Consider the following 13,083-nt stretch of genomic DNA (forward strand, 5'->3'; position numbering starts at 1 on the left):
GCTTTTCGAAGTCCCTGCAGCTCACAGCTCTCCAACCAGGAGACACTCCACCTGGCCAGAAAACCGGTGGGTCTCCGTTAGCACACTGGGGATGCAGAGCTAAGGGTACCAGGTTCTCCCAGACCAGCCCAGACAGAGAGCCAGACGAAGGCGCAGAGGTGGAGGCAAGCCGCACGGCAAAGGGGAGGTGTTCTGACTGGTGGGTGAGAGGACTCACACACATCCATCCTGGATTACATTATTGGAAACGTGTTAACACAGTGTGGTGACTAATTGTGGAACAAGCCCCGTCACAATGCAGCGAGCTTATCCATTCATCTGTGCCGTCCTCGGCTGGGTGGGAGAAGTGATGACATTATCCAGACATCCTTCCCATCCCCACCCACCCCTGCTCTTTAATCACACAGCAATTGTGTGGCTAATGAATCCGAAAGCAGGGCTGTGCCTTTGCATTGGAGGCCTTCTCTGCTTTTGGCTAACAGGGCGTCCCCTAGGCCTGCTGCTTGGCCCCCTGCACTCCCCAGGGGAGGCGGAGACACAGCCCCTCCCTCTGCGTGTCCGGTCCTTTCCCCAACCAGAGCCGAACCAGATCTCAGCAGGTCTTCCCAGCTCCTGATACCAAGTGGGGCTCTCCTGTTTATGTCCTGCGGGCACGGCCTCCAGCACCCAGCTGCTTGTCATCAGCCAGCACGGGCTCAGAGGGGAGGCAGCAGAGGGAACATGTCCTGCTGGTTTTCTGAAGAATATCTAGAAATCACATGGAGAATCACAGGGTCACGTGTCAGGGAGAGAGGCCCACTCCCACTCCATGACGTCTTCCACGCTGGTTCTGCCTCATGTCGGACATGGCAGCAGAATCCTCGTCTTCTGATCTCTTCACCATCCCCACAGCCCAGAAGCATGGGACACACGTACGCCCTCTCTCTGTCTTTCTTCCTTCCTTTCTTCCTTCCTTCCTTTCTTTTCTTTTCTTCTTCCTTCTTTCTTCTTTCTTTCCTTTTTTCTTTCTTTCTTCCTCTATTTTTCTTCTTCTTCTTTTACTTGTAAATCAAGGTTTATTTGTTTATGTGAAAGGCAGAATTAGACAGAAAGGGAGAGACACATCTTCTGTCGGCTGGTTCACTTTCCTGTACGGCTGCAGCACCCCGGACTTGAATCAGCACCCACACGGGGTCCCAGAGTCACAGGGGCGGCTTGACGTGCTGGGCTACAACGCCTGCCCCACACAGGGTTGTTTCTGGTATGAGAGAACCTCGAGCTCTGGAGCATGTGAGAACAGACTGTGCGAGCCTCAAGATAAGACCTACTTTACCCACGAACCTGAGAACCAACGTACCAATTTTCAGAAGAAATCAGTCATGAGCTAATAATGAAACACGTCTCCTACACGCCTGTTCTTATGAACTTGAGTTTAATATTCTATCCAAGGAAAACATACAGAGAAGCAACTCAGGGGCCTCAAATGCATTTCTTTCATTGAACATAGCGACATTTTAAATTCCATTCTGACTTCGCAGGATGAACTATGGACTGTGAGCCAGTACTGAGAATGACTTCTGAAACCCGTCTCCCCTCTGCTGCCACCAGCTCGCCTTGCAGAGTCGTGTGCCACGCATGCTTCGGGGCTTTGGGCCAGCCTGGGCCAGCACATTCCAGACTTGTGAACAGGTGAGGAGTAAGGCTTGGTGAGCCAACTCCAGGCCATGCCTAAACACCTCCTGATGGCCAGCAACAAGGTCTCAACACCTTCGACACACTGTCTTCCAGGAGACTGGAAGCTGTGGGTGCCACCTAACCTGCTGTGCCCCAGCATGAGGGCATGCAGCCTTCCCCCTTACCTGTAGTAACAGATCTCAGAGCCAGCCCGCACCCAGCCAGGTCTGCCAAGGAGGGCCTCCTTCACTGAATACAGGGTCGGCTGCATGCCTGCACAGGACAAAAGCAGGGCTCAGGCCAGAGGAAGAGAGAGGGACAGAGCACATGGCAGGCCATGCCTCGGGCCGGGAAGGTGAACTGGGGGTGGCCCCAGAGGCCTTGCAGCAAGGGTGGGTGATGGAGACAGGATGAAGGCCTTAGGTTTACCAGCAAGGCAGCAAGCAGGCCTTCTCTCTCTCCCCACCCGCCCCCACCACAGGACACAGGGCCTGTAGCCCACCCTGCACTCTCCCCACCCCTCCCACGCTCCCCCCATCCCTGCGAGGCACCGCAGCCTAAGGGGTCTAGCCTCAGCCCTGATAACACAGTCCCACCCAACCCACCCCCACCACGGAACACCAGACCCATGGATCACCCGCACTCTCCCCATTCCTCCCACACTCTCCCCTGCCCCTGCGAGGCAGTGCAGCCCCAGGGTCTAGCCTCAGCCCAAAGCCTGCCCGCCCACACTGTCATCTCACAGGACCTTTAGGTCTAGCCTACACTCTCCCTCACCTCAGCAGCCTTACTCTACCTCAGTCCCCCAACCCCTCACTGCTGCCTGCCTCTGTGAGAGAGGGTGCTCTTACTGGCTCACTGCTTGCACTCACTGGGGTCTCTGTGCAGCGTTCAGCAGAGGGAGCCCCTCCCAGGCAGTCTAAGCAGCCTGCTCTGGCCAGAGCTCCACACTGTTTCCTCTTTCCTATTGGTGAGTGCAATATCCTGAGACTAGGAGATTACTGAAGGGCCCGGCATGAGATCACGAATGGCCTTAGAAAAGGGAAGCTTGTTGGGAGAATAGAAGCCATGTGACAGCTTTAACGATGAAGTGGAGTGGCCCAGGCATGCAGCACTGGCTGAGGAAAGGTGTCCACCCAGACCCACCCAGGGGACACTGCCCTGAGAACCAAACTGGGACTCTGGGACCCCTCCAGCCTATGGTGACGGCCACAGCAGCCACACACATGAAGTGCAAAGGTCAAGTCTCCAGTTCCCTGTTCTGCACCACCAGGAGACTGTGTGGTCAGTGGGCAACAGAGGCAGTGCTCTGCACACAGCCCAGACACTGCCCAGTGAGTCAGCACCCTGCACACAGACTAGACACTACCCAATGGGCAGCACCCTGTGCACCAACCCGCACACCACCCCATGAGGCAGCACCCTGTATGTGGGCCCAAACGTCACCCGATAAGGCAGCACCCTGCGCACCAGCCCAGATGCCACCCAATGAGGCAGCAGGCCAGACCCTCCAGCCTCAGAGGCACTGGAGACAAACAGGGTCACATGCTAGCCATGGCCTCATGCATGTATCCTCCAAAGGAGAATCTTAACTGCATCTGGAGCTCTCTGGGGTGTCGGTCATGGGTGTACCACAGGGGATTCTGCCATCCCATGCTGCCACAGCAGGTGCAAACACTTGCTCCGGAAGACCAGGGAGACAGAGCTAAGGAATGAAGGGCCCTTCCAGCAGCCTCAGGTGTAGGCAGGGGGGTTGCCCCGTGCATGGGGTGGAGGGAGGATCCCCAGCTACCTGCTATCTGCCAATCACCACCTACCACACCCAGGCACCCAAAACAAGCCAGCCCTTATGGGGCTGCTGGTGCATATCAGGCAAATCCAAAGGCCTCATTCTCCTATCTCTGGGAAGCCCCCACTGCCCCTGGAACTCCTACCGTAATTGAACTGGCTGTTGGGCTTCTCGCAGTTGATGATGTTAAAGCGGTAAGGGACGGCAGCCCTCATCCCGCTCACCCCAAAGTAGAACCACTGCTGGTGCTGGGAGCTGCCAATGTCAGCGTTGATCAGCAAGTCATACTCGAACCTGCCGGCAGAGGTGAGATGGGAGGGTCTCCACAAGGTCCTAGGGAAGCTTCCAGCAAGTTTTCAGGCATGGGGCCCAGGGTCTAGGTCGTCTGAGGTGTTACTATCGCCACTCTCATCTCACCATCCCGGGCACAGGCATCGAGATTCAAGAGGGCATCAGTAGGGTCAGTTACACGCCTGTCTGCCTCCGTTGCCCATGCAGCTTAGTCTGTCTCCGTGATGGGGGCAGGCTTCCCTGAGCCCTGGCGTGGTAAAAATCCCCTTTACCTCCCTCGGAACGGTCAGGCATGAAGAGTCCACACCCCTGAGTGAGCGCTCCCACTGCCTGAGCCAGGCGCCCCTGTAGGACAAGAGGCCTGCCTTTCCTCAGAACTCTACCAGTGGCTTCTGCTACTGCCCCACAGGGTGTGTGAAGGGTCAGCAGTACAGTGGGGGAACTGGCACATCTCTGGTTGGAAAGCAGGGAAGGTGCCCACATGGCCTAATGCCGTGGTCCTCTGTGACCACCACCCCTGTCCAGGCTGCCGCTGCCCCCAGGTACCGGCAGGAGCCAGACATGCACCCTTCTGCCTCGGTCTCAAGGAAACAGGATTGCCCTGCACCGGCAGAAAGAATGTTCCCTCGGTGAGCAGCAGAGCCTGTGCCCCTGGAAGGAGGCAGCCTCCCTGTTTCCCCCATTCCTTGAGATCATGCAGCCCTCGCCTCCCCTTGACCATGAAGTCCTTCTCTGCCCCTCAAGCTCATTGGCATCACGCTGTCTCTGGAACAGTGTTCACCACCCTGACCATGTCTGCCTCTGAACACGTACTCAGACAGAGGGTGCAGGAGTCGAGGAGCACATACATCCCCAGGCCAACAAAACAAGCTGGGGTGCCCGTCAAGGCACAGGCTCCCACACCCCAGCACGGACTGTCTGCCTCGCACCGTATTCACAGCAATGCACGAGCTGTGACCGCGGCTGGTGAGGGCCCCGAGGGGCACAGGCAGTGTCCACTACCCAACATCCAATGGACAGCTTCACAGTTCTCCCACTGTGGCCAATCCCCAGCCCCCACTGTGAGGTCACTGACCAGAGGATCACCAGCTTCTCTCTTAAGAGAGACACCTTACAGGAGCCACCTGTCTCCTCTCCACAGCCCCCCACACTTACTTAAGCTGCAGCAGCCACCCCTCCACCCCGCAGCCCCCCACACTTACTCCCGCACTTGGATGGCCTTGCGCAGGTTGCCTGACTCAAACTTGGAAAAGAACCTCAAGCAGCTGGAAACAGTGTCTTGCGAAAGCCTGGGATGAAATGGAGAAGCCGTGAGCGCAGCGTGCTTGCTATTCTTGGACATAGCATGACATTTATTAAAGACAAGCCTTCTCTTATGCATCTTCTTTTCCAAAAGATTTATTTATTTGAAAGGCAGAGTTCTAGAGACAAAGAGAGCAACAGCTTCCACCCTCTTATTCACTCCCCGATGAACCCCAAGGGCTGGATTTGAGCCAGGTCAAAGTCAGGAGCCAGGAGCCTCCTCCAGGCCTCCTACATGGGTGCAGGGTCCAAGCACTCGGGCCGTCTCCTGCTGCTTTCCCAGGCCACAAGCAGTGAGCTGGGTCGGAAGCGCAGCAGCCGGGGTACAAAGCAGCTCTCAAGGCCACAGCTCTAGCAGCCAACACCCTGGTACCGGCCTTCCTCTCTGCCGCCCCTATCACCCTTGACCTTGAGTGTTCACCGTGCTGCTTTCAGGAGCAGGAGGGCTTTACCAGTGGGAACAGTCCAGGTTCTCAGCTGCAGTCCATCGCAGTTCCCCAGGAACCCCACCCCACAGCTGCAGACCACCTACCCAGGCTCGTCCAAGCTGAAGACCACTTTGCAGATGACATCAGCTGGCTGGATAAGCCTCCGGATGTCCTCGAGGATCTTGACCCTGGAAAGGAATCCCTGAGACAGTTAAAGGGCCAGCCCTCACTCCCAATCCTTCTCACGGTAGGTCACCCAGGAAGGGCCTTGGAAATCACCAGAGAAACACAAAAAGAGAAGCAAGTGTGACTGCGTCCGGCCTTGGGTTCTAGGCGTGCCCCAGCCCTGCCCTCCTTCCCAGGAGCAGCGGCAGGGAGGCAGGCAGGGGCACCGTGCATCCGCTAGGGCCTCCACGGCTCCAGAGTGCTGTCAGGGCACCCAGGCCAGGGGTGCTCCCATCCCAGCAGGACTAAGAGACGGATTTGAGGGCGACCTGAGGGCTGCAGGTGGCAGCATACCCCACCTTCGTGGGCCTTCGTCTGCTGCAGAAGCCTGGGGCCACCAGGTTCAGGGAGCAGAAATGAATGCCAGGGGCAAGGCAGCTTCCGGCTGTCCCTGGGGTGGAATGGAACAGACAGGAGATGGCGCACCAGGGACCTACGGCACCAGGCCAGCCCAAAGCTACACTTCCCAGGAACCTGGCAACAGTGTACATGAGGGCAGGGCCGCCACCACCCCGCCAAGGGGGAAGCACAGACTCCTTCCTCCTGTGGCCTCCTCTGCCAGAGAAAACACTCTTGCTTGGCTAAGCTCAAGGCCAAGTTTACTTTCCTGCACTCTGGGAATCAACCATCTCTCCCAGCTCCACCTGGTTCTCTAAACCAAGCCAAGATCTACGAGCTAGGCTGGCGGGGTGGAAGGACCCGACCCCTCTCTGCTAGCAAGAGGCCGGGGCGGGTTAAAGCAAACAAGAATGCAGCCCCCGGGGTCAGCCCCTGGCTCTCTCAAAGCTCCTTCTGAGGATGGGTTTGGGTATGGGGGACACATCACATCACCTCCCCCAAAATTGGTGGCTTGCAGTGGGCATAAGGACGGTGGCTCTCTAAGGACTCTCAGAAGGGAGACACGCCTGCTGCCACCCACTCTTGACCCTGAAATGGCTAACTTGTGCTTTTGGCCAATCTCCCCAAGGGCCTGAGCTGGCTCCTGACTAGTGCTCACAGCCCTGCAAACAGCAAACCCTCTACCCTCAGAAATGAAAAGAGAAGCCCGGGCTTGCCCGCCAGTGGCACCATCACCTTTGCACTCCACGTGTGCGTTCCAACATGGGCTGGGCAGAGGGAGGTGGACCGTGTCCCCAGAGGTCAGGAAAGGCCACTCTCTCCAAGGCCACCACAGATCTGGTTCCTTTTGCTTTGGCCACATACAGGCGGGGGTCGTGGAAAGGGGCGTGCTGGGGGTGCAGCTCCAGCAGCTCTGCCAGTGGGTGTGCAGGCCGTCCGGGAAGACTGTCCCAGGAGGCGTCCAGCCTTGGGCAGGAGATGGCCTCCACATCCCACGCATGCTCTCCAGGGGAGGCCTGGACGCAAGGGCTTTCCTTTCCAGGTGAGTCTACCCCAAGGCCATCGCCTGGTCCACCTGGGCGAGGGCTCCTCGCCCTTCTCCGGACGCCCAGGGGCACAGCAGCCCTCGCCGTCTTCACCATGCTCAGGAGGGAAGCGTGCCCAGTGCTTCTGCATTCTTGCTCCTGGGCCTCTGGGTCCTGACCCAAGCCACACTGTGTGGCAGCGGCAGCACTCGGAATGTGCTGGGGATTGGCACAGCAGGCCTCTCGCGAGTTCGCCGCACCTCCACATCGGGGCTCCAGCTCCTTTAGGGTTAAAATGGAGAAGAACGCAAGGTTTGTTCAAGGCTAGCCAAGAGACACCACCCTTTAGGGGTCAACTCGATGACAGAATCATAGAGGCCCATGCCGAGCGGGCCTAGGGAGGGCCGGGGTGGGCCCAGCACATTCCTGTGCAGCATAGCGGAGCCTGATGAATTTACAAGCTAGTTGATCCCCCTCATTTACAGGGGCTTCACAGTGACCCACTGCGGGGCCTCTTAAGTGCCGCTGAGTTTGACTGTTAAAAGCCCTTCCTTGTGAACTGAAGTTCCAGTTACCGAGACTCGGATCGTGTAGACCATGTTCTCCAGAGGGCAATGGAGTAGATTCACTCCCTGCTCCCTGCGGCTCAGACCCTGGAGTGCAGCCAAGCTTCCGACTTAGGAAAACCCACAGGCAGCTCTTGAGTCCTGGTGCCAATTACAACTGCAGCAGCAGCCAGGCCCTGTCCCACCCTTACCAGGCCACCACCAGAAAGCCACCAGTACAGTGTCCCACGCTGGCCAGGGAACCACGAAGTCACTGGGTTTTGGTCTGCTTTTCCAGCACTGGGACCAGATTCCTGGCCCAGCAGATTACAAGTTACAACACCTGCCCAGGCTTTGGGCCCCTTTTTGGTGTGGGGCATCAGATGGCAGGGCTTTGCTGGCACCCCAGCTGGCTATCTCCTTCTCCTTTCTGGCTGTTTTTCAGAGAGCCTCAGAAGCATCCCACCCCAGAAGGTCAGGGGATGGAACCAGGCTTTCCATCAACGTGGCCTGCAGCTTCTGCAGAGAGCACGGCAGAGCCCAGCAAGAAGAGAGGCCACAGCCCACGCCTACCTCGAAGCTGCAGGAGAGCTCGGGACACATGGCCTCATATCGCGCCAGCTCCTCTTCAGGCCAGTCACAGCCAGGATTGGAACTCGGTTTGCCTACGTCTGTGTCCAGGTCATCGTCCTGCAATGGGACAGCCAAGCGGCACACGGCAGTCACGGGAGCAGCCAGAGAAGTGTGGTGCTGCCTCAGGGCCTCGGGAAGCAGCTCCTTGCCTCCCAAACACAGCACAACTCTATCGGCAGGGCTCCGACCTGCAAGATACTTTTCAAACAAAAGAGGAAAGGCCAGCGCCGTGGCTCAACTGGCAACTTCTCCACCTTTAAGCACTGGCATACGGTGCTGCTTCATGTCCCAGCTGCTCCCACTTCCCATCGAGCTGCTTGCTGTGGCTTGGGAAAGTAGAGAAGGGTGGCCCTGCACCTACGTGGGAGACCCAGAGGAAGCTCCCGGATCCAGGCTTCAGATCAACTCATCTCTGCTCATTGTGGCTATCTGGGGAATGAACCAGCAATGGAAGATCATTCTGTCTCACCTTCTCTCTGTATATCTTCCTTTCAATTAAAAATAAATAGTTCTTTTTAAAAAAGGAGGGAGAGAAGCTACTCAACATTTATGAGCCCACATCACGTGTAGGGAATGCTCCACGTCAGGTGAGGTGGACTGCATAAACTGCAACAGCACATACAGCAGGACAGCAGGTGACCCCGCACCACTCGCCCTGACATCACCTCGGCTGCGGGTGCACGCACCTCTTAGAGGGCCTCTACTCTTCCTACACACAGTCGGCAAGCACTTGCTATGACCAGGGTCTCTCCAAGGCGATGGACAATGAACAGACACACGCCCATGGCTCCACATGATGGGCAAAGAAGGGGTCCCGCCCCGTGCAGACCAGAGCCCTGGACAGGATGCTGGCAGCTGAACCTGGGGCTCAGGAGCTGCAGAACGGTGCCTGAGACAGCCTCTCTGGGGAGGACACATCCTGACAAAGATCTCTGACAACCAGCCACGCAGCACCCAACAGAAGGAACCCTCAGCAGAGGAGCGGCTTCCGTCCGCCCACAGGAAGCAGAGGGCCAGGAAGGCGAGGTCTCAGGAGAGGCGGGAGGCACCCTGCTCACCTCTGCCCTCCCCTTCCTCCCGGCAGACCCAGGACCATGGCTCTGGTGCTCACAGGGCCGGGCTGCCTTTCTGCCAGGCCAGCGTTTCCCCACAGCCCTACACAGACGCTGATGCCCCGCCCTGCCCAATGCTGTGGTCTTGCAGAGAGACACGAGGGATCCCTTCACCTCCACATCTCACAGCAGGTCTCTCCAACAGAAGCGGGGAGAAGCCGCCCCTGTGTCTTTAACAAGTATATTTGGTTCGCAAGGAAAAGCCCAGCAGTACTGAAGGGCTGCAGCAAATGAACGTGGAAAACCAATGCTCACACTCCTGACCCATCCCCCTTCCACCATGCTCCTCCAACGTCAGGGTAAGGGTCCTGCTGCGGGAAGGGTGTCCCGCATTCCACAGCCACCTCCTGTCCCAGTCATCTCCTGCCTGCCCCAGCTCTCAACTGCGGCCCTGCCACGGCCCGGGTGCTCCCACTGAAAATACAACCAGGCAGCCACTAGCAGGAGTGTGTCTGCCCGCAAGTAAGACCATGCTCCCTGCCCGGAGCTGAAGGCATGGTGGACCCTGTGGGTCACAGGCAGACCCACTCCATGCATGGCAAGGTGACACACAGCCTCAGAGTGCCGTTGGCAAGTGGCAGCCACCACCAGTGTCGGCCAGCCAGGCTCCCAAGGGCCCCAGGCACAGCTGTGGACAATAGTCAAGTATGTCCCTGTCACAGAGGTGACTTCTGGCCACCCAGCTCTGTGCACTCAGCAGGTTTGCCTCCAACCGCAATCGCCCTGTGCATCGCTCCCACTCCTCTGGGGACAAGCCTGTGTCTGTGCCCTCACACACCAGGACCCCTTCACCTCAACGCCCACATGGCACACCCTGCCTGGGCCCCTGGGGCGAGGCAGCCCCCTGCTGGAGACTGGAGTCCACCCCCTGGGGAGGCAGGGACTCCCACTGGAGCCACACTGAAGGCAGGGCCTGGGGTCACTGGCTTTGTGAGGAGTGACCCTGCCCAGCAACAGCATACTGCATGCGGGCCTCGCCCACCACAGTGCCTGGGTGAGAGGGCTGGGAGAGTGGGTGTGAAAGCACCTGGGGTATCTCACCTTTATTTTATCCACATCTGATGTCTCCCTGGAGAGCACCCACACCCACCCCACTTCTGTCCACAGCACCTCTCTCACTGGAACTGCCAGTCACGGTCAAGAGCTCAGTGCTTCTCCAAGGCCTTGTGCAGCCACAAGTCCCCTCCCAGTGTCCGGGTCCCCATGAGCGCCTAGCAACTTTCGAGGAAGCCACGGTAAAAGACCTGAGTCAGCCCTGTGACCAGAAACCAAACTCAGCCAGCTTCAAGCTGTCCAAGTTTCGGGCAGCTGGCACTGCCGGGGTCACAAGGGCAGTACAGCAGGCTCCTGCCCTTGCGGCACCCAGAGCCCAGGCCTGAGCCAGCCACACCTCCGTCTTCCTCCTCATCACACACACACACACACGGAGCGCACAGCCTCCCTGTGGCTCCAGGCTGAGGGTGAACACTCTCCAGACCTCACTCATGGGCCGCCCCCTGTGGGGTGGGGACCCAGAAAGCCCTCCCTCCCACTGGCAAGGCCAGACATGCCCGTGAGTCTGGCTTCTGCATCAGACACAAGAGGTGCCTGACCCGTGTCAGACGTCCCGCCGTCCAGCAGCAGGCAGGAGCACGGGCAATGGCAGTGATGAATGACGCAGCCACCAACGCTGCTCCTGCCGCTCCACACACACTCCCTGCGCCTGCACTGCCCGGCCCCAGCCAAGAGCCAATTTGCTACTGATGGCTTTGAGAATGATTCTATTTATCAACAAAACCCCGAGAACACCAGGCTGTCAATAGCAGCCTCAAGCTAGACATGAGGCCAGGGGTCCATCCCTGCATGTGCTACCATCAGCAGCAGGGCACCGAGGGCCTCAGAGACCACCAGTGTGCTTTCTGTCTGGATGGAGAGAGGGAGAGAGACAGCAAGGGGGAGGGGAGGGGGAGGAAGGGGGAGGAAGGGAAGGAAGTCGGAGGAGGGAGAGAGATGGTGTGAACTGAACGGTCTTCCCTAGCAATGTCACTAAAGGTGGCATTTGTAGGGTTAGTGAGGGCCAGAATGAAGGAACCCTAACTAGAAGAAACTTGCCATGTCCACCATCACCAGGAGAAACAAAAGACAGCTCGCAGACAGCACATCATCCCTGTGGAGCTATAGCGGATTTTCTCAACTCCAGCAGGTGGTTTTGGTTCGTGACATGGGGCAAGGCAGTGCTAGTGTCTGGTGAGTGGAGGCCAGCAAGGCTGCCGCATGTTCTGCAAGGCACAGGCAGTGACTACCAGCTGAATTACCAAGGCTAGATGTCAGAACACCGAGGCTGGAACCCCCCACTGCTCCAGTCTGTCACCTTGCTACTTTTAGGACCCAGGCACATCGTGACTTGCTGCCTGTGCCTGCTCCAAAGCCACAGCAAGCACACAGCTGGGACCAAATCATCCACACAGCCCAAACAATGGCTACCTGACCGACAGATACTTGGCTGACCTCTGCCCTGCTGCCTAGGCCACCCTGGCGGCCAGATGTGTGTCGTGTATGTCAGAGGAGGCGAGGGAGGACGCTGGCCCTGGCCCCAGGCTCCAGTGGAGTGGTCCCGCACAGCAGGGCTGTGCCGAACACAGGAAAGTTCCTGGATAAACCCTCCCACTGCCACAGCCGCCTTCCCTCAGACGGACCGCTCTGACCGCCTGTGAATGAGTCCAGTCACAGAGAGCTCTGTCTTCACCACAACCAAGTGACCCCTGGGCGCGCCGGTGGCCCTGTCCCTGCGTGGCAGCACTGACCGGTGGCCCTGTCCCTGCGCGGCAGCACTGCAGCAAGCCCTCGGGCTCACACAGGCCTGAGGGCAGAGCAAGGGCACACACACCCACCTCTTTCCCCTCTTCAGGATCCAAGTCCTCATCCAGCTCTTCATCACCATCATCTTCAAAATCCCCTGGGCAGAGAGAAGAGCTGCAGTGGGTGAGGTGTCCCCTTTGCTGGGGACCTAGACCTCACCCCACGGCAGTTAGCACCGACCCCTCTCAGAGCAGGCCCACCTGTGACTGCACGGTGTCCACACACACACACAAGCTGGCTGGCGTGTGTTATATGATGTGCCCACAGATGGGGGACACCACATCACCACATCTGACCCCCGTCCCCCGTGAACGCAAAGTCAGTGTCAAGCAAAGCAGAACACAGGCACAGTTAGCAAGTGTCCACCCACCTAAGGAAGGTCAGCCCAGCTTAGAGGACATGCAGACCGGCCATGTTGTGACTTAGAGACCACCTGGCCTGGGCCCTCCCCTGGAAGTGAAGGAGGCGACTCAGAAAGTGCCTCTTGGTGCAGCGACACCTGTGGGGTGGTGTGGGCGAGACAAGGCCAGAAGCACTTGAAGAATGGGAGGAAAAGGCCTTCCTGCAGACTAGGAACCCTGAGCGCAGCACAGGGCGGCCGGCAAGCAGGAGCTCCCCATCGCACCTTTGGGGTAAACAAATTCCACAAGCTGTCGGGCGGAGCTGTGAGCAGCACAGATGACCAGGCAGGCCTTCACGAGCTTCTAGGCAAAGTGGAGACTGCTGATAATTAGTGACTAAACGAGGGAGCTCGTGTTTGCTCACCTTGTTTATGAAAAACAGCTTTTTCATCCATAGCCATAATTAGCTGATTAGAAAATTGTGGTTGGCTAGTGAGATGACAGATTCTAGTTTTATCCACATTCCTCTACTCGCTGCCCAAACGCACAGGCTCACCACAAA

General features: G+C 58.0%; 1 protein-coding gene across 1 annotated transcript in view; it reads right to left on the reverse strand.

Moving 5' to 3' along the window:
• AGBL1 (AGBL carboxypeptidase 1) overlaps positions 1-13,083 on the reverse strand; it is a 472,681-nt gene that overhangs the window by 388,933 nt on the left and 70,665 nt on the right. The window contains exons 10-16 of the mRNA XM_040969772.1: positions 12,213-12,277; positions 8,171-8,287; positions 6,763-7,334; positions 5,568-5,651; positions 4,936-5,022; positions 3,588-3,736; positions 1,839-1,926 (exon numbers count right to left, since the gene is read on the reverse strand). Coding sequence (XP_040825706.1) covers positions 1,839-1,926; positions 3,588-3,736; positions 4,936-5,022; positions 5,568-5,651; positions 6,763-7,334; positions 8,171-8,287; positions 12,213-12,277 — 1,162 coding nt within the window. The remainder of the gene's footprint in view (positions 1-1,838; positions 1,927-3,587; positions 3,737-4,935; positions 5,023-5,567; positions 5,652-6,762; positions 7,335-8,170; positions 8,288-12,212; positions 12,278-13,083) is intronic.

The sequence above is a fragment of the Ochotona curzoniae genome, unplaced genomic scaffold, assembly GCF_017591425.1.
Source record: "Ochotona curzoniae isolate NIBS_2020 unplaced genomic scaffold, NIBS_Ocur_1.0 scaffold_4701, whole genome shotgun sequence".
In the NCBI taxonomy this organism is placed as follows: domain Eukaryota; kingdom Metazoa; phylum Chordata; class Mammalia; order Lagomorpha; family Ochotonidae; genus Ochotona; species Ochotona curzoniae.